The following is a 25,373-nucleotide window of genomic DNA, read 5'->3' as shown; positions in this document are numbered from 1 at the left end:
GATTTAACAATGTCCGTGTGTCTGTTCGTCTGTCCGTCCGTCTGTTGTAATCACTCTAAAGCCTACACAAAATGAGATATTGAGCTCAAATTTAGCACAGATACGTCCTTTTGATGCACGCTGGTTAAGTTATTGAACGGGCCAAATCGGACCATATTTCGATATAGCTGCTATATAGAGCGATCTGCCGATAAAGGGTCTGAAACCCATAAAAGCTCTATTTATTTCCCGATTTCGTTGAAATTTAATACCGTGAGTTGTTTTTAGCCTAACCAAATCGGACTTTATTTAGGTATAGCTGCCATATAGACCGATCTCCCGATAAAAGGTTTGAAGCCCATAAAAGCTTAATTTTTATTCCGATTTCGCTAAAATCCGCCATCCGACCTAAATATGGTAATTATCGGACTGTATTTAGATTTAGCTGTCATATAGACCTGTATGCCTGTAAGGGTCTGAAGCTCATAAAAGCTTTATTTATAACCTGATTTTGTTGAAATTTTAAATAAAAAATTTAACAGTGACTTATATTTATTAGACCACTCAATGTCCGTGTTGAATTTGGGTACATAAGTTGGGAAGGGGGTTTAGATATATAGCACAGGTGGTGGGTATCCAAAGTTCGGCCGAACTTAATTCCTTTTTACTTGTTAATTTTTCTCAGATCGGTCTAAATTTGGATATAACTGCCATACAGACCGATCTCTCGATTTAAGGCCTTGGCCCCATAAAAGGCGCATTTATTATTTGACACAGTGACTTATGCCAGGCTTTTCGAAATCCGTGTCCTATATGGTTCAGATCGGTCTATATTGGACCACTCAATGTCCGTGCCGAAATTGGTCTAAATCGTACCACACTTCAATATAGCTGCTATGGGTGCATAAATAATGCATTTTTCACCGGATTATGGAGAAAGGTGATTTACGTATATACCCGAGGTGGTGGGTATCCAAAGTTCGGCCCGGCCGAACCGAATGCCTTTTTACTTAATGAGATTCGATTAAAAAATTATTCAATCAATTAATTTTTTAATTGAAAATTACAAAGTTTTCAATCACGATTGTGATTAAAAAACATTCGGATTCAATTACAAATTTATTTGAATCAATTAATTTTTTATTTAAAAATTGCAAAAGTTTCAATTACAACTGTAGTTGAAAACAAATCAAAGGTATTCGATTAAAAAATTTTTTGAATAAATTAATTTGTTAACTGAGAACGATTTTATTTTCAATTAAACTTTAAATTGAAAATGTTTTCCGATTTTTTTCTGTGTAGGGAAATAGGAAGAGTGAGTTGTTTTAGAGCCCTCGATATCTGAACCAGGTATTGATCTGCCAATTTTGGGGTGGGGTCCACACAAGGCGCACGTATAACCCGATTGCGTTCAAATGTGGAAAAGTGTATTTAATTATATTCCTTGAAATCCGTGTCGCATTTGGCCCCCAAAGGCTAAAATATATACGAGTTGACCGATCTTCCAAATTGGGCTCAAAAAGGCGCATTCAGTATCTTATTTAACTGAGCGGTGATTTGTATTGGACTCATCCTTACTGTTTATGGTTTAGAAAGGACCATATGGATCCATCTCCCAATTTAATATTTTAAAAATTCGTCATTTGAATTCGAAATTTGTAATCCATTTTTTTTTTAAATGAAACGGTTTTTTAAATTAATTATCCTAAATAAATCGAATTTCTACTTTTTCTTTTAGCAAAATAATACTTGCTTAACGAAAATCAAGAGGCGAATTTAAGGCGACATCCAGAACTTGTCAACTGGTCACAGCTGTTAAATAACAAAGTAGTTGTAAGAGAATATAGGTTGAGGTGGTCTTTTGAAGTCAAAGTCCCTCTCATTTAAAGGCAGAGGTATTGTGCTCTCTTACTCTGCCTCTATAATTAACCGGTTCAGCGACGTCACTTAAGTAGGGGTAATTGGCGTTTTTACTGTTCGCTACAAAGTACGTAAGTGCAACATTGAAAGTGAGAGTCTAAAGCGCAGTGCTGTTAACCGTTAACAATTACTTTGTTGTTAGCCAGGTTTGAAGCCAACCAACAGCAAACTGGAACAACATGGCAAACATTTTGTAGATACAAACGTGGTAACAAGCGACAGAGGTGGCAACAGCTGGCGCATACAACACACATTTCATTGGTCTCATTTTGGGTGATCTCTTGCAAGGCGGCTAGACCAGCCAGCGTCGGGCGAGCAAACTAGACAAAACCCCAAAACCAACTGAAAGACAGATTTCAGTTTAAAATGAACTGCCGAAAAAAAAAAACTGAAAAAGCCAAGAAACGCTGAGCAGAGGCATGGGCAAAAGTAGGTGCACCTATAAAAGCTGAAGCAGCAGTATTGATACACTGCAGATACCATTGTAACCGCAGTTAACGAGGACGTCATTTATTTCCCTCTCGCGCTCCCAGGAAAAGAAAATAAAAACGCGGTTGTGTGAAAAGTGATTTCGTTGTATAAGCCTTTTTTTGTAATCAAAATCAGTGATAAGACATTGCCAAAACGAAAAAAAAACTGTGTTAAAATGCGTGTGTTTGCAATAATTGTTGTTTCTTTGGCCATTATGGGCCATTGTAATGTTCGGGCCCAGCAGCATCAACAAATCGATCCAGCCTATCTGCGTCAATACTATCAGCAATTACAGGCTGGAGCTGGTGCCGCCTCAGCGCCTGGTGATGCTACACCCATTTATGAGCAAAATTCAGAACAAAGTCAACAATACATTACTCCGGGTCAACAGTTGCGTGTCAAGGACAATGTGCAGGAACAAGTAATGCGAACTTTTATAAAACCCTTGAGATGTGGAACAAAAACAATATCTGGAAATGTTTCCGTTTTATTTGTATAATTTTAGGTTCGCGCTTCACAGCTACAACATCAGCAACAGCAAGGATATGTTGCACCCGCTGTAAGGGACTATCTGCAACATCAGCAACAACCTCAACAGGTAAGTGGCAGTTCTTTAGGTGAATAAGGAGTAGAAAGAAACTCTCTATTTCGGGGTTTGATAAATTACAAATTTTACCTTTTAAAACATTGTGAACCTCCAACCAGTGTATTGAGATAATGAAAACATTCTATCAAGGAACAGGGGCAAACATGAATCTATGAGTGCCGTCCGACTCAAGTTTAAGCTCAATGATAATTGATGTATTTTATTTTAGTTCCAATTTGCGCAAGTCAGATGTTCTGGATAGAATTTCAATGCAAAGTTGTTCTGTACTGTAATTCAGTAATTAAATGTATAACTCTAAAGCCACTGTAATTATGAATTTTTATATCCACCACCGAAGGAAGGGGGAATATTTATTTTTTTTTATTCCGTTTGCAACACATCGAAATATCCATTTCCGACCCTATATATATTCTGGATCAGTGTAAAAATCTAAGACGATCTAGCAATGTCCGTCCGTCTGTCTGTTGAAATCACGCTACAGTCTTTAAAAACAGAGATATTGATCTGAAACTTGGCACAGATTCTTCTTTTGTCCATAAACAGGTTAAGTTCGCAGATGGGCTATATCGGACTATATCTTGATATAGCCCCCATATAAACCGATCTCTCTATTTTAGGTTTTGAGCCTATAAAAAGCGCATTTATGTCCGATTTCGCTGAAATTTTGTTCAGTGAGTTGTGTTAGGCCCTTCGACATCTTTTTTTTTCAGCTTGACCCAGGTCGGTCCAGATTTCGATATAGCTGCCATGTAGTCCCATCTCTCGATTTAAAGTATTGGGCACATAAAAGGCACAAATTTTTTTGTCCGATTTCGCCGAAATTTGGGACAGTGAGTTAAGTTAAGCCCTACTACATACTTCTTCAATTTGGCCCAAATCGGTCCAGATTTGGTTATAGCTGCCATATAGACCGATTATCCGATTTAGGGTCTTAGGCCCATAAAATCCACATTTATTATCCGATTTTGCTGAAATTTGGGACAGTGAGTTGTGTTAAGTCACTCGACACGCTTCTTTAATTAGGCCCAGATCGGTCCAGATTTGGTTATTGCTACCATATAGACCGATCTCTCGATTTAAGGTTTTCGACCTATAAAAGGCGCATTTATTGTCCGATGTCGCCGAAATTCGGGACAGTGAGTTAAGTTAATCTCTTCGATATACTTCTGCAGTATGGCACAGATCGGTCCCGATTTGGACATAGCTGCCATATAGAACGATCTCTCGATTTAAGCTTTTGGGCCCATAAAAGGCGCATTTATGCTCGATTTCGCCGAAATTTTGGGACAGTGAGTTGTGATAGGTTCTTCGACAGTTATCTGCAACTTGGCCAGGATCGGTCCAGATTTGGATATTGCTGCCATATAGGCCGATATCTCGATTTAAAGTCTTGGCTCCATAGAATGCGCATTTATAATCCGATTTCTCTGAAATTTGACACAATGACTTATGTTAGGCTTTTCGACATCCGTGTCGTTTATGGTTCAGATCGGATTTTTAGATATAGCTACTAAAAAGATCAAAATTTTGTTATGCACAATTGAACAATGACTTGTACTTATTAGTATTTGGTCCAAATCGGAACAAATTTCGATGTAGCTTCTATGGTGCATAAGGTATGCATTTTTCACCGGATTTTGACGAAAGGTGGTTTACTTTTATACCCGAGGTGGTGGGTATCCAAAGTTCGGCCCTGCCGAACTTAACACCTTTTTACATGCTATTTCTTGTCTTTAAAGTAAACACCAAATAATTGTCTGCCGTTTTGTTAACGAATTTATATTCGCAAGCGTAAACAGCTGATTTTAACGGTGTCGATTATCGTTGAATGTGGTTATTGAATACCAAATTTGTTAACTTTTCTGTTAACGAATTTCATTAAAACACTTTACTGAATTTCACTACTGGATGGTGATCGATTTCATGCCATAACAAAATATAATAACTGATTTATCCAGATTTGCACTACATAGTACTTGTATAAAACACAACAAATATCTCCTTTGTAATGACTATTTCATCGGTGGTGGAATTTAAACTCAACTATTTGGTTTGTTGCTTTAACATAGTAAAAATTTAAAATGAAAATTTGTTCTCTGTGGTACGGTAAAAGTTGATACCAAACTGGCTCATTTCATTAACAGTAACAAAATAATAATTTCCATTTTCACAGCTGTCAAGAATTTGCCCAAATTGTATTAAAACATTTTATTAAATTAAAACAAATATTTTTCACTGGCGTCAATATTTTAAGTCTATTGCTGCAAAACCCTTTTGTTAAAAACATTTGCCAATAACGTGAATAAAATAATACCAGCCGGTATTGGCAAAGTGCCGCCGTTTTTCCGTCAGTGCTAAAGCAAGAGAGATAGACCCATTAATAAGTACGCCGATCGGCTCAGAATCACTTTCCGATTGTGCTATGTCTGTCTGTTCATGTTAATTGGCGAACAATGTACAGGTCGCAGTTTTCATCCGATGATCTTAGAATTTTTTACTAGTTTCTTTTTTTCGTTTTTCTCCTACTGTGTGTCGCCAGCATTAGGAGAGGAAAACCACCACTGAATATTTTTTTCTGATGTTCTCGCCAGGATTGTCTGTCGGTCGACAGACATGCATGATTTTAGGTCCATGTAATGCAGGGTTGCCATACTTTCAGGATTCAAACTTTTAAGTAAAATAATTTTCGAACCGCTTTAACTTTAAAACAGAATTTCTTAAATTTTGAAGCTGTGAATCATAAATTAAAAAAAAAATAATTAATAAATTTTTTTTAAGCTTAGATAATTTTTATTTCATAATTCTTATTTTAATTCTCTTTCGAGACAAGCTTAGTGATCGAAGTTTTTGTTTTGTTTGCAATGGAAAAGTAAAGTCGGAAGATATCCCAACACCAAACGTACAATTACATGTTTCGATTCATATTAAAGGAACTTCATCGGATACCTTTAAGAGTGAAGGCTTCAAGGGCCGTACGATGGTAGGTTGTACTTATATCGAATTCATTGCGATAGCGCCTTTATGATATAAGTACGACATTGATATATACTGATATCTGAACACCATAAAGGTCGAAGCTTAAAGTACCAATCTGTGTGGTGCTCATAGTTATCCCGTGCAGTGTTTTGTACTGCTACTTTCTTTTCCACTGCCTTCTTAAATTGCATAGGCCATTAGCAAAACTAGCTAAATAATAAAAGTTTATTGAGTAGATTAAATTATGGTTATTGCTCGAGAATCAATATGCTTTTGATGTTTTAGTTAAAACAGCAGATTAAAATCATTTGGTAACCCATCGGCTCCTGTTGCCTTATTACAACGTAGTCGTTTAACTGCTTACCCATTCAGTGCAGGTGGTAAACATTTTATCTAGGTTGGGTTCTGGGTGTACTTGCTGTCGCCCCTATTGGTTACTAAAAGCTGGGAAACCTTTCTTTCTATATCATAAGCAACCGGCTCCTGCTATCTTGTTGTTGCTCAGCTGGAGCATTGAGCCAAGAAAATATTGAAATTATATTGGAAAACAATATGGTCACTTATATCTGAACAACTTGTATACCCAAGACGAAATAAGGTGGATCTTTGAGGCCAGAAGCAACATGATAAAACTGAATGAAAACCGTTTCTTTCAGAACTCAAATCCTCGATGCTCAATGTGTAACATAAACGAAAATGAAAATTTGCATGTCGATGTCCCGCTTAAATTCAATACTTCCAAAAGGTTTCGCTTTATGAGACTGCCCCAATTTACATTTTAAATGTTCTCATAATTGATTGAAAATCCTTAGCTAACTTTTAAATATTTGTATTCAATACAGAGAACAATTGCTGCACGAGTTCAGCTTTTTAATTATAAAAATCTATGACAAAATTATTATATTCGAACAGTAGACTAACGGTCATAGGACAATGTTATACGAAATATCAATATGCTGTTCTTATTTTTATACTCACCACCGAAGGATGGGGGTATATTCATTTATACAAATACGACCGACCCTATACAAATACGACCATTACGACCCTATACAAATATATTGGGTTGCCCAAAAAGTAATTGCGGATTTTTTAAAAGAAAGTAAATGCATTTTTAATAAAACTTAGAATGAACTTTAATCAAATATACTTTTTTTACACTTTTTTTCTAAAGCAAGCTAAAAGTAACAGCTGATAACTGACAGAAGAAAGAATGCAATTACAGAGTCATAAGCTGTGAACAATTTTTCAACGCCGACTATATGAAAAATCCGCAATTACTTTTTGGGCAACCATACATTCTTGATCAGCGTAAAAATCTAAGACGATCTAGCCATGTCCGTCCTACTGTCTGTTGAAATCACGCTACAGTCTTTAAAAATAAAGATATTGAGCTGAAATTTTGCACAGATTCTTTTTTGTTCATTCGCAGGTTAAGTTCGAAGATGGGCAATATCGGATTATATATTGATATAGCCCCCATATAGACGATATGCCGATTTTGGGTCTTAGGCCCATAAAAGCCACATTTATTTTCAGATTTTGCTGAAATTTGGAAAAGTGAGTTGTGTCAGGCCCTTCGACATCCTTCTTCAATTTGGCCCAGATCGGTTTAGATTTGAATATAACTGCCATATGGACCAATCCGCCGATTTAGGGTCTTAGGCCCATAAAAGGTGAATTTATTATCCGATTTTGCTGAAATTTGGGTCAGTGCGTTCTGTTATTTGGCCAGATCGGTTCAGATTTGGATATAGTTGCCATATAGACCGATTTTTCGATTTAAGGCTCATTTATTATCCGATTTTGCTGAAATTTAGGACAGTGAGTTGTGTTAGGTTCTTCGACATCCTTCTTCAATTTGGCCCAGATCGGTTCAGATTTGAATATAGCTGCCATATAGACCAATCCCCCGATTTAGGGTCTTAGGCCCAAAAAGGGCGCATTTATTTTCCGATGTCGCCAAAATTTGGTACAGTGAGTTAAGTAAAGCCCTCAATATCTTTCTGCAATATAGCACAGATCGGTCCAGATTTTGAAATATGTGCCATATAGACCGATCTCTCGATTTAAGGTTTTTCTGCCCATAAAAGGCTCATTTATTGTCCGATTTCGCCGAAATTTAGAACAGTGAGTTGTGTTAGGCTCTTCGATAGCTCTCTTCAATTTGGCCCAAATCGGTCCAGATAAACCGATCTCTCGATTTAAAGTCTTGACCCCATAAAAAACACATTTACTATCTGATTTCGCTCAAATTTGACACAGTGACTTAAATTAGGCTTTCCAACATCCGTGTCGTATATGGTTTAGAATGGTCGTTATTGGATATGGCTACCAAAAAGACCAATATTTTGCTCTACAAAATTGAACAATGTGACTTGTACTTATTAGACCAGTCAATATCCGTGTCTAATTTGGCCCAAATCGGACCATATTTCGATTAAGCTGCTATGTGGGCATAAACTATGCATTTTTCACCGGATCATGACGAAAGGGGGTTTTCATTTATACCCATGGTCTTGGGTATTCAAAGTTCGTCCCGGCCGAACTTAATGCCTTTTTACTTTATTAATTTTTTAGTGCACTATTTGGTATGGTAACTTCATTACATAATTTTGAAAGTTCGTGGATAACAAATAGGCAAACAAATTGGATAATGTGGATCTGAGAGGGACCAATGCCCAGATAATCTTGATTTTTAAAGCACAAGTTTTAAAAGATTTAAAGAAAATCATTTTTTAAAAGCAATTTAGCGTATAGCGAAGCACAGTTAATGGTTTTATATAGGAACAATATTACGAATTATTTTATTATGTTTTATTTCATAATCGGTTGATCTTTTTGTTTTTTACTTAATTTTATTGAAGCTTTCTTAAAAAAATAACAAAAATCTATTTCCTATTATTTTAGATTCAATACCAACAACCCCAACAAGTGTCATATCGTCAGCCACAAGCTCAGGCACCAGCACCCAGAAGACCACAGGCTATACCACAGCAATATCAAGCGGCTAGGCCAAAGAGCAAAGCACAAATTCAGGAAGAAGAAGAGGAATATGAGGATGTAAGTAAAAAGTAAAAATATATTCATACCCCAGCAAAAACTTGGTAAATACGTGTCATTATTTTTGGCATGTAAAATAATGGATGACATATTATCCTAAGATTTACTAGTTGCTAAAATATAACGAGTTATCAACAGGAATGCCATCTGTGTTAGTGGTAGTACAAATGTCATTACATACAACATTCAATGAAGCTCAAAAATAAGCACTTATTTGTAATAATAGAAAAAAATCATTATAATAACCTTGGTATTGATAAAAATGCCATTAAGAAACTGCGGACAAAATTATCTCATACCCATGAGAGCTGTCTGTTACAATGTCAAGCTCAATGATAAGGGACCTCCATTTTTTTTGGTGAGCCCGAATGGCTTGCCGCAAAGCGACACCACTTAGTAGCACTAGCACGGAAGTACTGTGGCGTTGTTTATATAAAAAATATTTTTAATATTTTTTACCTCTCCACAAGTCTGTGCATTGTTCCGTATGCTGTGGGCATAATTTTAAAGAAATAAAAAAGTTAAAAATCATTTTGCTGGTCCGAGATTCGAACTCGGGATCTGTGTATTGTAAATCTTCTGATGTACGCTATGTGCAACAACACTACTAAAATCACCCCCATGTGTTCGAATATTGTGTCTATAAAAATATTATATCAAACATTAACACAAAGTCATAGCTATCTTTGATGAAATAGAATTAAAGTTTGCTTTTGTGCTGTTAGCTAATATTTAAAGGAGAAAATAGTATCTCATTCAAACAATAGTTATGTGAATGAATGCGTAGAGCGTTTGCTTTGAAAACGGAAAGTTCTTGCTTCAACTCTCGGCTGCGATAAAGGTATAGTTTGAATTTCATTTATATTTGGAATTATTCATATAAAATTTGTCATCTCAAAGAAACTGAGCATTGAGAACGTGGTGGTGTGGAAAGGCGCGCACGTGTTTGAGTCGAAGTAGTTATTTTTTAGCAACGTTCAACTAAGATAATATGTCATTATTTTTTGATGACTTGTATGCTGAGGCATAAGTACTTATTTTTGAACTATTGGTATGCTTGTGCGGAAGTACTTTCCTCCTAGGACATTGCCATGTAAAACTAATTAGAAACGATGCCAAAAAATAAGTAGTTATTAGTTTTTGAATGAGCTTACATTTCTGGTTATTTGGTAATGAGTGTTTTTGCTGGGTAAGAATGTTTTGCACAGAGTACAAAATGGCATAACGGTTAAAAGAAAAATTTTGCAATGATAATTCGTGTAAACTTTTCTCTGCGGCATGGCTATAAAAAGTAATTTTTTTAAATTAGGGCTAAAATTGTTCATGCCTACTGGAATGTTTCTTTATTTCTCAAAGGAATGTATTAGATATAAACCTTTTGAGGTAATTTAAGTGGAGACAAAACACCATGACTAAGCGGCTCTTCAAGTAGATCATATGTTAAACATGATTTAAGTTATCGCAAATGTCGAATTTTTAATGTAGAGCGAGTGAGTTATACAACGCTAAAGTTTTGTTGATGTTCTTGTCGATAGTTGGAGCGAGGGATTTTGGTCTTTGACAAACAATTTCATCAATTTGCTGGGAATTTCCAAACTTTTAGCCAAATCTTTTCACTTTTTTTTACATAAAAGTCTAAAAATGTTATGCAATTTTCAAATTATATCCCTTACTAGCCTCATGCATAGCATATATAGTGAATCATAGTAAAAGATAGGTTTTGTCCCACTTTCAAATAAGTTTTTTACATATATGGTCTTTAATTGACTATATCAGCATGCATATTGTTTCCTCCTATCTATTCATACTATCCTAACTACCTTTTCCATGGCTAAATGAACTTTGCTCCCAAGCAAACTCGGTTACTTTTACTTGTTAGCTTTTGTGGGGAAGAAAAAAAAACCAACGCCTTCATTTCAACAAGAGTCCCCCTTTTTTTCCATGCCAATTGTATGGTAATATTTTGAATCAACTTACTACCTCTTCAAAGGCCAACCAACAACAATGATATTTGTAAATCGACATTCATAGTCTGGTAAATTGTTGTTAATTTTTTTATTAGCCACATAATGTAATCAGCAAGTGGCGGACGGATGGAGATACCGACGGACGGATATATACGAATTATAAAAAATCACAAAAAAAAAAGAAATTTTTAAATATTACATGATTTAATGCAGCCGCCAATGAAATGGCAAGCATAGCGCAACTATTGCATTGTGAATGTGGTGGTTATATGGTATGCATGTGTATAAGGTCATTAACACCATTAAAGAAAACCAATAGAGGGTTAACTACTGCGCATGCGCCACCGAGTATGGTTGATGTGTTACCACATTCATTGATGCGCCTAGCTATTTACGTATGGTTGGATGTTGGTGGTAGTTGGTTGAAGTCGAGTTCAGCGGCAAGCCAGACATGTTTTACCATCCACTAATTCCAATTGTGTCAGTGCTTCAAGTTTATCAAACACTCAGCAATGAAAATGAATCGCAAAAACAAAAATGCCGAAACCAAGACCGAGAAAAGCATCATGCAACAAATAAGAAATCAACATTTGCTCGAGAAAACGGATGCTGATGCTGCTCTCTGTGTGGCTTTTTCCACCGCCATAGCTTTTGTGATTGCTTCACATCGCATGTTGGTGTTGTTGTCTTCCGTGCGGAAATGCACATTGATTGGTTTGGCGCAAACGTTTCTATTTTTTTGGCGAAAAAATAAACTGGAAAATATTGTTGGTCCGTCTTTGTTTTAGAGTTTCCTTTCATTTTGATTTCTTTGCCATTTGGTTTCTATGCACACTCACCTTTGGTATGCACCACAACCAGTTTTTGGCCAATTCAAATGAGACCATGTTAACAGCACTCATGTGAGTGGGAAAAAATTTTCCAAAAATGGAAAAACACTTCATATGAATGGAGATATTTTGTGGTGTGAATGCAAATCTGATAATGTTTAAATTGGGAAATATTCTTAAAACACATGTCAAAATTGTAAAGTATTTTTTTTAGAAAGGAGCCTTAAAAAGGCTTGAAGCCTATTTTGATTAAGTCTTAGTTGAAATTGAGCTGGAGTTTATATGTTTCGAAGAAATACAGTATTAAGATTTGGTCTTCAACTATTCCCCTCAAAAAATTTTGAACCTCAACACTAGTTAAAATGAACTACATTTGGAAAATATTGAACTTCCTATAGCGCTAAAGAATACTATGCTCGTTGCGAGTTCAACAATTTCTTTATAGCTACGAAATTGATTATACATAGTATTAGTCCACTTCCAACTTCCCACAGGTAAGATATGAACTAAAGAGCATTGAAAATGAAAGATAAAATTATTGAAAATATTCGATTATTCCGAACACTCCGGAGCATCCACCAATTGAACACATCTTTATTACTCAACCCATTTATTTCCGCCTGTCTTCCATCCCTACGCTATCAATTGCTCAGCTATTGTGAAGAATACAAATTTAATATGAAATATTGCAATTATTAGCTAAATAAAACTTCACCTTTTGTCCCAGCCGAGTATTGAACCAAGAACTTTCTGTTTACGAAGCAGACGCTCTACGCATTCATCCACATCGTCAATGCTGTTTGAGTCTTCGACTATTTTCCCATTTCAATATTTACTAAGAACACAAAAGCAAAACATTTTCTTACTTCTTTTCATCAAAGAAGGACATGCTAATTTTGTTATAGATACAACGTTCCACCATTAGAAGTGTGTTTACTAAATTGTTCTTAATTTCGAGCATATATTAGTGAACTCAAGAAATGGGAATGGAAATGAAAGTTTTAGTTATATTGAACTAAAAATTTTTATTTCTTTAAGTAGTTCATTCAGTAATACATTTCAGAAAAGGTATTGTCAACGATGATATGCTTTTGCTAATGTTTTGTAAAATTCTCGCTTATTTTAAAAATTATCGTTTAATGAAAATTACTAACTTCACCTGAATTGTAAGCTACTTTATCTATACTCACCAGTAGTTAGTTTTATTCGAACAACGTTTATTTTCTCACTTTTTACGAATTTTAAAGTGGGTAAATATCATGAACTAACGAGTATTATGTAATTAACTCCTATTTACGGTAAGCTTTTTCTAAGTGTAGTGAATATTAGAATAGGGCATTATATTGGGTTGCCCAAAAAGTAATTGCGGATTTTTCATATAGTCGGCGTTGACAAATTTTTTCAACGGCTTGTGACTCTGTAATTGCATTCTTTCTTCTGTCAGTTATCAGCTGTTATTTTTAGCTTGCTTTAGAAAAAAAGTGTAAAAAAAGTATATTTGATTAAAGTTCATTCTAAGTTTTATTAAAAATGCATTTACTTTCTTTTAAAAAATCCGCAATTACTTTTTGGGCAACCCAATAATTAGGGGCCTAGAATGAATTTTCATTTGTTACTTATTTTGTGCTTTAAACCTCGTTTAGAACTTGTTTTAATGACTCAATCATTTGTTTTTCCATTTATAAAATCAGCTGACAAGAGCCTTAAATCGGGTTTCTTTTCAAAGCACTTGTTTATTATACATAACCCAGCAAAAACTCTCATTACCAAATAACCAGAAAGGTAAGCTCATTCAAAAACTAATAACTACTTATTTTTAGGCATCGTTTCTTATTACTTTTACATGGCGATATCCTAGGAGGAAAGTCTTTCCGCACAAACATACCAATAGGCGAAAAATAAGTACTTATGTCTAAGCATACAAGTTGTCAAAAAATAATGACATATTATCTCAGTTGAACGTTGCTAAAAGATAACTACTTCGACTCAAACACGTTCGCGCCTTTCTTAATTCAAATTATAAATGAAATTCAAACTTTACCTTTATCGCAGCCGAGAGTTGAAGCAAGAACCTTCCGTTTTCAAAGCAGACGCTCAAGGCATACATCCACAAAACTATTGTTTGAATGAGACACTAATTTCTCCTTTAAATATTAGCTAACAGCACAAAAGCAAACTTTAATTCTATTAGCCATGACTTCGTGTTAATGTTTGACGTATTCTTTTTATAGACACAATATTCGAACACATGGGAGTGATTTTAGTAGTTTTGTTGCACAGAGCGTACATCAGAAGATTTACAATACAAAGGTCCCAAGTTCGAAACTGATCTTGGGTCTTGACTTCTTCAGTCTCTAGAGGGCGTAATTATTATCCGATTTGGCAGAAATTTTGTACATCGGCGTCTCTCATGGCCTTCAACATACGTGTCTAATATGGTCTGAATCGATCAATAGCTTGATACAGCTCCCATATAAACCTATCTCCCGATTTTGCTTCATGAGCCCCTACAAGGCGCAATTCTTATCCGAATGAACTGAAATTTTACTCAATGACTTCTACAATGTTCAGCATTCATTAATGATCCGAATCGGACTATAACTTGATATAGCTCGAATTAAAAAGAGATACCACACATAGAATTTGAGAAATGCGATCCATGGTGGAAGGTATATAAGATTCGGCCCGGCCGAACATAGCACGCTTATACTTGTTATCATTTAAGAATGTTCCGAGGAATCCAATTAATAAAAGTATATTTTTAAACCCAAGACCGTAGGATATCCCCCTATATTCATTTAGTCATTTCGTTTGCAACTCATCGAAATAACAATTTCCGACCCTACAAAGAATATATATTTCGGATCGTCGTTAAAATTCTAAGACAATTTAACGATGTCCGTGTGTCTGTCCGTCTGTCTTAATCACTGTACAGCCTTCAAAAATTGAGTTATTGAGCTGAAATTTGGCACAAAGACGTATCTTTTTGATGCACGCTGGTTAAGTTCTTGAACGGCCCAGATCGGATCATATTTGGGTATAGCTGCTGTATAGACCGATTTGACGATAAAGGGTCCAATGCCAAAAAATGCTTTATTTTTCATCCTATTACGCTGAAATTTGAGAGTTGCGTAGTTTTAGACCTCCCGACATCTGTCCCAAACATGGCCCATATCGGACTGTATTTAGGTATTTTTTAACCGATTTCGCTGAAATTTAAAACAATGAGTTGTTTTATACCTCCTAGCATAGGATCCAAATATGGTTCAGATCGGACTATATTTAGACATAGCTGTCATATAGACCGATCTGCCGATAAAGGGTCTGAAACCCATAAAAGATTTATTTATTACCCGATTTCGCTGAAATTTGAAACAGAGGGTTATTTTAAGCCTCCACACATTCGTCCCAAATATGATTCGGATCGATATATTTAGATATACTTGCCATACAGACCGATCTGCCGATAAAGGGTCTGAAGCGAATAAAAGCTTTATTTTTTATCCGATTTCGCTGAAATTTGAAACAGTAAGTAGTTTTAGGCCACATGCGATCCGACCCAAATATTGTAAAGAAAGGACTTTATTTAGATAAAGCTGTCATATAGACCGATGTGGCGATTAAGGGTGAAGGCCTCCGTAGCGCATAGGTTACCATGTTCGCTTATGACGCTGAACGCCTGGGTTCGAATCCCGGCGAGACCATCAGAAAAAATTCTCAGCGGTGGTTCCCCTCCTTATGCTGGCAACATTTGTGAGGTACTAGGCCATGTAAAACTTCTTTCCAAAAAGGTGTCGCACTGCGGCACGCCGTTCGGACTCGGCTATAAAAAGGAGGTCCCTATCATTAAGCCTAAACTTTAATCGGACTGCACTCATTGATATGTGAGAAGTTTGTTCCTGTTCCTTAGTGAAATGTCCATGGGCAAAATTTGCAAACTTTTTCAATAAGTCTTCATTAGATGACTGAAAGCAAGTACTGGTCTTAATGAAACACCCCTATTATACTCCCTTTGCGAAACATAGTGCAAATAAAAAAATTTCCGAAATTTCTTTCTACCACAAACCAGATTTCATTCCAATTTGTCATCACCGAGCAATATTACTTATTAAGTTTTTTTTTTATTAATAGTGTACACCAAGTAATAATAGTTCTTTAAATACAACTTTATTGACATGCTTGGAATGACTGGTAATTTCCTTTCAATTACCTCGCGTGGCATTTGAGTTTTGGTTTTTGCTTTGGTTGCTTTCAAAATCCAACATTGATCATTTGGTAAGACTTCTTAAGATCTGGTGATAATGGCAAGTTTTTCTTGGCTAATTGCAACAATATTTTAACAGAAAGGGTACTCTGTGGTAGACATTGGGTGACAGAGCAGCCAGCCCACCTTCTCGCCGCTTAAACTCTATATATAGTTCTCATTTAGAGTTAATTGTGTGGAAATATTCCATCACACCACATTGGACGACAATAAATTTTTGCAAAGTTTTACTTGGGGCTGCACCCAATCATGGTATGCTGAGAGACTGACTGGCTGTATGGGGCTTTTGCAGCTAGAACAACTACCTTAACCCAGTTTATAGCAGTGAAGTGTGGCGTTGGCAGTGGTGGAACTCAATGAACATCAAACAACAATGGTTTTCAGTCTATATGCCTAAAAGGCCTCAATCCATTCATTCATCCAACCGTCTGTTGTTCAACATGTCTCTATCAATCTTGGTGGTGTCCATGTTCTTAGGCATGTTCATCAGCATTACCAATCATCCGTTGAAAATGCATGTTTCCTTTGGTTTTTACATTGGGAGTTTGTCTGGTTTCTACTGCTGCTTCCACTTAAAATAAATGCTGTTTTGAAAATCGAAATCTTGGCGAGTGAATTTGCCGACAAATGAGCAAACATTCGATTTCTTTGTTATTTTGAGCTAAAATGTAGGCATGTTCTCGCCACATAACCTTGAGTTGCTAACCTTTTTGAAAAGCAAAATATTGCAAGCCATCCTCTATCGCCCTGCTGCAAGTCATTGTTTGGTGGAGATGTGGCATGTCTTGATTTATTGCAATATAAAATTAAAATATTTTTGCTGAAATATAATTGATGTGATAGCTAAGGATGTCCTCCTCTTTTTGAGTGCTTGGGGTTTTTTGGTTGTTGATTATTACATTAGATGAGATTTGGAGACGTTCGATAAGGTTAAAGTCGTTGATGCATATTTCAGTTCACTGACAGATTAGAAAAAATTATATCCTACACCACTACTGTGGGATAAGGTGTAACAATTTGGTGAATTTGTTTTAACAACTAGAAGAAATAGAGATAGTGAAAGTATATGGATTAATTCAACATCATTTTTGGAGATGATTTAGCCATGCCCGATTGTCCGTTCCATTTTAAACTGCAGTCAAAGAATAGATTGCAATTTTCATCCAATTATCCTCATTATGAAATCGTCATCAAACATCCTGAAGTTTATCTAAGGGTTCTTTTTTTTGGTCTAGAGACAAATCCTATTGTGATTAGAAGATTCAGATTTAGATATTGCTCTCGTGTATACTTTGATTTATACGATTTTGAATAAGATTGAAATTATATAGAACATTTTGAAATGATCTTCAAGAAATTTAATACATGAAATTCTTACACAACTATTGATGTTGTTGTTGGATTATTTGCAAATCAGTTTAGATTTTGATATAGCTCCCATATCCATTAATTGCCTGATTTTCAGTTGAAGAGCTAAGCATGCGCATTAATCAACATGCTCCTATGCTCCTAAAATTTTGCAAAAATTTGACCACCTCTATCTCTACACAACTTTGTCAAAAACCAGTCAGATTTAGATACTGTTCTTATATGTCTGTATTGCCAGATTTGCACTTAAAGGCTCATAGTTAGCGCATTTGTCTGTGAATATTCCCGAGTTTTGACTATGAGCGCATCTCTGCCTACTAAATATAGTCAAAAACGGTGCAGATGTAGCTTTAGCTTCCATATATAATGTAATTCACTGTGCGGTTATAATTCACTGTGCTATACGGGATCAAAACGTGCCGGGCTTTAGTCAGTACTTACTTTTTTTCTTGTCAAATGATGCACCTGATTTATACCTTTGGGAAGTAGGGTCTTCCCCTCAAAAATCTGAACCGACTTCGGCAATATAAGTAGGCATAGGGGTGAAAATTTTTGTATAGCAGTTTTACGATTAGACACATGAAAATACTATAATGCTGACCGGATTCTTTTGTGATATAATTCGAATTTTTGCTTGTATAACAGTTTCACAATGTGTAAAAATAACAGTTTATCAATATATGTAACAGATTATATTTTGAACTAAAACTCTAAAATTTTTTATTTTAAAAAATACGTCCACGTTCAATCTTCCATATCAATTCTCAAAAATACCAGTTCTTATATACCACTTTGAATAAAAAAAACAGTTTTTGTGTAATTTTTTTATTTATTTATTTCATTTTATGCAATGCGAAGCCATCAGGCCTATAAATAATCACACTATGCATAAGACGTACTTTTTCTAACAGAAGTTAAAAAAACTATTCAACTACATAAATATATAGGAAATTCCTTACGATCGTTCAGATGGTAAAATTTTTGATAGCGCTTCCTTTAAAGGGATAAAATTTAAATATAATCAGCAAACATTGTTTGCTGATATCAGCAGACTTATTTTTCCATATTCCATTCCATATACAGGGCGCGTCAGAGAAATTTACTTACTTGAAAAAACTCCGTGCCTTCGCCGACGAGAGCTTCTTTTCTAACGGTCGCCCATTTATTGCTACGCAACTTGCCTTCCGGCAAGTCCATAGTGGCATGGGGCAATTTAATATCAGCACCCTCTTTCTTTCCCAAAACTTACCAAATGTATATATAGACCAATCACGACAATATGGGACTCAAATGAAAGGTATTTAAAATAAGAAAACGTATCTGATATACAATTGTCGGGGTACCACCCCAATCCTCTAAACACCCCAAAATCGGACATATTTAACGACCATGACAATATGGGCCTCAAATGAAAGGTATTTGCGAGTAGAATACGAATTTGATATTCAAATGTGGGACCAAGTTTCTGGGGGTCCACCCCTTCCCCAAAACACCCCCCAATCAGCACTTATATACTGACCATGGCAATATAGGGCTTAAATGTATTTGAGTGTAGAATACGAATCTGATATCCAGATATGGGACCAAGTGTTTGGGGGCCGCCCATCCCTGAGAACATCCCCCAAAGAGGAAAAATTTACGACCATAGCAATATGGGGCTTAAATGAAAGGTCTTTGGAAGTGAAGGACAAATCTGATATCAAAATTCGGGAAAAGTGCCTATGGGAAATAATTGCTGATCATTGCAATATGAGGCTTAAATAACAGGTTTTTAAAGTAGAACACGAATCCCATATATATTTTCAAGGCCAAGTCACTGAGTGGCCGCCCCATCCCCCCAAAACACCCCCCAAACCGGTCATGTTTGCCGACTATGGAAAAATGGGGCTAAAATGAAATATGTTTGGTAGTAGACCATGACCCCCAAATAGGACGTATTTGCTCACCAAGACAATTTGGGTCTTCAAGACAGTGGAGCTAGATATTCATAGTTTTTAATACCCATATTCCTAACAGGACATATTTGCCGGCTTTTGCAGTAAGGGATTTAAATGAATGGTATTTGAGATAAGAAAACGAATTTTATATCCAATTTTGAGGCCAATGGCAATAGGGGGTTCAAATAAATGATATACAGATATATGAGAATAGAGCACGTTGCTGATATATTTTCAGGGCCTAGTGTTTGGGGGACCACCCCACTCCCCATAACACCCCTAAATCGGGCATATTTACCGGCCATGTCAATGTGGGTCTTAAATAAAAAGGTATTGGGGACAAAGCAAGAATTGATACCCGCTTTCGGGACTAATTTTCTGAGGGTCTACCACTTTCCCAAAATACCCCACAAATAACAATTTTTTACTGACCATCGCAATATGGGGCTCAAATAAAGGTATTTGGGAGTAGTATACGAATTTAATATCCAAATGAAGGACCATGCATTTTGGGCATCACCCCTTCTCCAAAACACTCACAAAGAGTAAAAATGTTTCGACCATGCCAATATGTGGCTCAAATGATTAGAAAACGGATTTAATAACCAATTTTGGGGCCATATATCTGGGGGATGCCTCATCCTGTAAACTCCCCTAAACCAATGGCAATATGGGGTTTAAATAAATGGTATTTGAGAGAAGAGCACGATGCTGATATTTTTCTAGGACCAAGTGTCTGGGGGACCACCTCACCCCCGAAAACACCGTTAAATCAGACATCATGAGAATATCGAGTTGAAATAAAGTATTTTAATAATGGAGTACACCTTACATCCAAACTTAAATTCGTAGACCAATAAAGATCATATGAGATTCAGATAAAGGCATTTATATTGTTAAACTGTTAGTCAAGCGATATACTATTCTCGTAGCATGGTATATCACTAATTGTCGAAAATAAATATTGAAAGGAAAATGTTGTTCCATATAAAGTAAAAGAAGGCTCAGCCCGCTCCGGGTCCGGCTCAGCTACTTATTTATAAAAAAACTAAATTTATTAACTCTACTCCTTGCAAATGCAAATTTTGCCCATGAACATTCCACTAAGGAACAGGGGCAAACTTCTTACATATAAATGAGTGCAGTCCTATTCAAGTTTAAGCTCAATGATAAGGGGCCTCCTTTTTAAAGCCGAGTCCGAACGGCGTACCGCAGTGCGACACCTCTTTGGAGATAAGTTTTACAAGGCATAATACCTCACAAATGTTGCCAGCATTAGGAGGGGAAAACCACAGCTGAACATTTTTTCTGGTGGTCTCGCCAGGATTCGAACCCAGGTCATAGGCGGACATGCTAACCTCTGTGCTACGGTAGTCTCCAACATCATCGACTCCTTAAACATCCAAACAAAAGACTTACGACTTTTGATCAATTACATTTGAATATTTTTTAAATGAGAATATTTTACTTATATTAACAAACTGTTATACACATTGCCAAACTGTTATACATATTACCAAACTGTTATGCATTCTACCAACCTAAATTTTCCATAACTTTACAACCTTTCATTTGTTTCCAATTACTAGCCGGTGGCACATGTTTTTTTTTCCAAAATTATTTATAAAAAATATTTATTCTAAATTTATTAAGCCCACTACTTAAACATCCAAACAAAAGACTTAAGACACAAGCACAAGTTTTCCCCCCTAACATTTTAAACTTAATTTATTTAAAACAAAAATTAGTATCACACATTAAATCTAATCGCAAGTGTTAAACCAATTTGTCTAAGAACCATAAAAGCGATTGGGCGTTGCTTGCGATATCTGCATAAGAGCTATTCAAATGTTCAAGGACGCCAAAATATGTCCACAGTCTGCAGTTGGCAATTAAATAGTTTTACGCATTTTTTAACGCCATAAAATGACTACATTGAATCAGTCAGCCAAGTAGCCAATCCCTTTCCCACAAATGCTTCTAAATGGTCCATATAAAACCATTCCACTCTTAGAGTCAGGCATGCTCACTGCACAACACAGCTCATATGTAATTGTCAAAATTTGTTAGACAACTTTCATAACTGATCTTGTTATTACATTTGGGTTGCTTTGACTTTAGATTGAGTTTTTTTTTTGCAAACAAGTTTTGGGTCAGGTTTTATTTAAACCCTCCAAACGAAAAAAAAAGGAACAAAAGCAAAAATATTTATTGCCAATAAGATAAGATGTCGAAAAAAGACAACAGCAGAAGAAAAAAATAAAAACAACTCCAACAAAAAAGTGCGTTTCTTGTGTAATATGATCTATATGTTGCATAACAATCTTGCGACTTTGTGCGTGTTGAGGCGGCAAAAGAGGGCAGCCACAGATTTGAGTTCAACTAGCATGAGTGCTAGTTTCCTTCTAGCCAGCTAACTGGTGTAGTGAGTATGCAGTTATCTATCTAGCCATTCATTGGGGCATTCCTTAACGCCAAACACTTACCTATGCCGGCGAGAGCCAAACAAAGTTTGCTGCCACAAGAGACTTGGTGTTGCAGGCAGTATGAAGGCGCGCTGTCGCAGTTTACGACACATTAGTAAAGACATTCACTTTGTGGCATGCGTCGTTACACATTTTAGCTGAGTGTATTCGATGGCAATTAGATATTGGCTTTTATTAATGACTTCCACACATTGTGGAGATGTCATAAACAAATGTGTTAGAGGCTTACTTATTTAATAAACACCTGGCATTAAACTGGTAATCAAGAGATTTTTGCCAATTGAGGCTGGTACTATGTTCGTTTTTTAACAGTTAAAAACGCAGATTTTTCGCAAACACTACAAAAATCTCAATGAAAACATAATAATTTTAATAATTTTTTTTTGCTTAAGTTATCACGGAATGTCCTTTTGAATGAAATCAATTTTTTGCTGCAAAATCTGTTATCTATAATAAAAATTCTCAAAAAGCAATCATGGTTAGGTTGAAAAGAGGGTGCAGATATGAATCCGCCCCATGCCACTATGGACATACACCGGCTTGTTGTACGCTCTAAAAACTATAAAGTAACCTCTTAAAAGATAATTTTAATTTAGGAATTCCGTGCTACATACAAAATCCTTAATTTTTTCAATGCCACTCCCCTAAGTTGGTTCTTGTGTGATATTGTGTCTCCACCTAAGTACCGGTATCTGTTGGACGCGAAAGCCGGGCAATGACAAAGGAAATGCTTCAACGTCTCATCATATTCCCCGCATGCCCTACACATGCCATCACTTGCTGCAACGATTTTACATAAGAGAGCTCGTAGTCCTATGTGTCCCGTTATGATACTTATAGCTATACTGACTTCCTTCTTGCTGGATCCCCCCATAGGATTTTCGCCGTCCTACCGACCGTTTCGATGTTCCACAATGTTGCATGCGCATTCGTCGCCCACTCCCTTAACTTGGACTGAGTCGATCCGAAAGGCTTCGGGTTAACCAAATTTATTGACGGCATTCCTCTGGCCTTCACCGCCAAATCGTCTGCCTTTTCATTTCCCCTTAGACCGTTATGGCCCGGCACCCAAACGATGGGGATTTTCCCATCCTCAGAGAAGGCGTTAATCTGCTTCTTACACTGCAAGACTATTCGTGACCTTACCGTCCAGGTTTTTATTGCCCTTATGGCAATTTTACTGTCGGTAAAGATGTTCACACTCGACGTCCTCGCGTTAACACCACACAAGTTCAAGCATTCCGTGATCGCCCGGATCTCCGCCTGCAGGACCGTATTATGGTCAGGCAGTTTAAAACAGATCTCAGTCTCTGGGTTCTCAATGTAAGCCCCCAGGCCCACTCTGTCCTCTAGCTTTGATCCATCCGTGTAACATGATCTTCCAGATGGCAATACTAGGGTTCCGTCAATCCAAGACTGTGCCGATGGCAGCAGTGCCTCGCACTCGACTTCAAGGTACATCTCAGGTATCCGATCGGAAACCTCTCCCCTTCCTTCCAGGTTTCCTATCGTCGCCTCGATTATACCGCGATGGTATGAGTTGCTGCCATCCTCAATCCCTTCTCCCATCGCTTTAAGTCTCATAGCCGCAGTGGCTGCCTCACCCTTGATCTGCATGTCAATGGGTCGGTTATCTAGATGTCTCCCATGCCAAGACAACATGTTCTCTGAATCTGTTGTATGGTCCTTAGGTTGCACTTTTTCTCCATAGCAGTCCACCAAGCTATTGAGGCGTAAGTAAGTATATCTAATAACGCTCCTGTGGAGCCAGTGGACTATCCTAGGATTCAGGCCGCATTTCGAGCCTACGACCCGTCTACATAGTGCCCAACATCTGTGAGCCTTCGCAGTACACTCCTGAATGTGACACCTCCTATTCAGTTTCCTGTCCAAGATCACACCTAAGTATTTGACCTTGTCAGATATCGAAATCGTCTTATTGAGGAAACGTGGTGCGTTAAATTCGCCCACCTTCGTCTTCCTCGTGAACAAGCCTATTTCAGTCTTCTCTGGGTTAACATTGAGACCTCTGGTTCTAGCCCAGTCAAATGCCATATGCAAGACACTTTCGGCCCTTCTCCATAGCTCGTTCGGATCCCTATCCCTTAGAAGTATTATAACATCGTCTGTACAGACGGGTTCAAATCCCTCCTCAGTCAGCATCCGTAATAGGTCATTTATGGTGGTTACCCATAGGAATGGCGATAAAAATGCCCCCCTGTGGCGTGCCCTGTGCCACTTTCTCCCTTATATTTATGCCATTGGACACACATTTTTTCCACCTGTTCCTTAGCATATGATTTATCCAGCCTCTAAGGACCGGGTCCACCCGGTACTGGTCTAAGGATTGGATCAGTGTGTAGCTCCGCACATTGTTAAAAGCCTCCGCCAGTGTGTACGTATGCAAAAAATGCAAACATAGTACCAGTCTTGAAGCAAAAAAAAAAAAAAAATACTTACTACTTTCTAAAGTCTATAAATTGTGTCCAGATGGATATTCAGCTTACATCCAATGTGACATTTGTTGGTGCAATTAAAATTTCTATACATTTTTTTTTTTAACACAATTTTTTTTCATTTTATTTCCAGCAAAACTCTTCGTACCAATTCGGTTTCGATGTCAAGGATGATGAATTCACCAACTACCAAAATCGCAAGGAGGTACGTGATGGCGGTGTAATCAAGGGCAGCTACTCAGTGGTCGATTCCGATGGTTTCATACGCACAGTCAAATATACAGCTGATCCCAAGGAGGGTTTCAAGGCTGAGGTGATTCGTGAGCCCACAGATATTGTGGTAAAAATTCCCACACCTCCACCACCACAACATCAAGGATTGCTGCGCTCCCATGCGCAGGCTGTAAAGGCCCAGGATTACAATTTGAAGCAACAGTATCAGCCACAATATCAACATTAGGTGGAGATTTTCATTAGCAAGAATTATGGAGAATTTATGTAGCAGCTCAATGAGTGAGAAAGAGGAAGGTGTTCCTAAAACTCGTTTTTGTTTCATGGTATCATTTATTTATTAGCAGAAGATTATATTTGTGAGTCCTTCGCATGAGAGAGTTCGCACATTAAAGTGGACTTTTGTATTTAGTTGTCATTCATTCATTTTTTTTTTCATTTTTGGTTAATCCATGCAAACTCACAGGGTAGTGAGTACATGTGAAGTGCGCATGTGTACATATGCATAATTTTTTAAACATTTTCAATACTCGAACATTTATAATAAAGCCAAACTTTCACATAACACTTTATCATTATCAGTGTGGAGTTTAATTTTGCAAGTATCCTTAAAGGACCTTTGGAATGGTCTCTGGATCATTTGAATATGAGTTAAAGGTTTCGTGGTGGACGAATTTGTGTGTTACTGTTGAACATCGACCGGTCAAACCGGTTAGCCTTTGCAATGATGTATCAGTGGGAAAATCTTCTCTCATCATCAAGAATTAGCAGCTAGCTATGAAATGTCATTGCCAAGGAAGTGTCCTTTTGCAATGTCC

At 36.8% G+C, this 25,373-nt stretch overlaps 1 protein-coding gene across 1 annotated transcript; it reads left to right on the top strand.

The window, feature by feature from the left end:
- Window positions 1–2,155: 2,155 nt before the first annotated feature.
- On the top strand, window positions 2,156–25,133 carry LOC106087165 (activating signal cointegrator 1 complex subunit 2 homolog). Its single transcript, XM_059360841.1, has 4 exons — window positions 2,156–2,791; window positions 2,876–2,968; window positions 8,864–9,016; window positions 24,458–25,133. The coding sequence occupies exons 1-4, from the start codon at window positions 2,546–2,548 to the stop codon at window positions 24,782–24,784; spliced, it is 819 nt and encodes a 272-aa protein (XP_059216824.1). The 5' UTR covers window positions 2,156–2,545; the 3' UTR covers window positions 24,785–25,133.
- Window positions 25,134–25,373: the final 240 nt, after the last annotated feature.

This window comes from Stomoxys calcitrans, chromosome 1, assembly GCF_963082655.1.
Source record: "Stomoxys calcitrans chromosome 1, idStoCalc2.1, whole genome shotgun sequence".
Lineage (NCBI taxonomy): Eukaryota > Metazoa > Arthropoda > Insecta > Diptera > Muscidae > Stomoxys > Stomoxys calcitrans.
The sequence above is the reverse complement of the archived record's forward strand: the minus strand, read 5'-3'. Positions and strand labels throughout refer to the sequence as shown.

What these genes read in the sequence shown, in the direction of transcription:
- LOC106087165 (XM_059360841.1), top strand. Translation starts at nt 2,546, where the DNA reads ATGCGTGTGTTTGCAATAATTGTTGTTTCTTTGGCCATTATGGGCCAT. An exon ending in AGGACAATGTGCAGGAACAA is followed by an intron (nt 2,792 to 2,875) that starts GTAATGCGAACT and finishes GTATAATTTTAG; the next exon opens with GTTCGCGCTTCACAGCTACA. An exon ending in AAGAAGAGGAATATGAGGAT is followed by an intron (nt 9,017 to 24,457) that starts GTAAGTAAAAAG and finishes TTTTATTTCCAG; the next exon opens with CAAAACTCTTCGTACCAATT.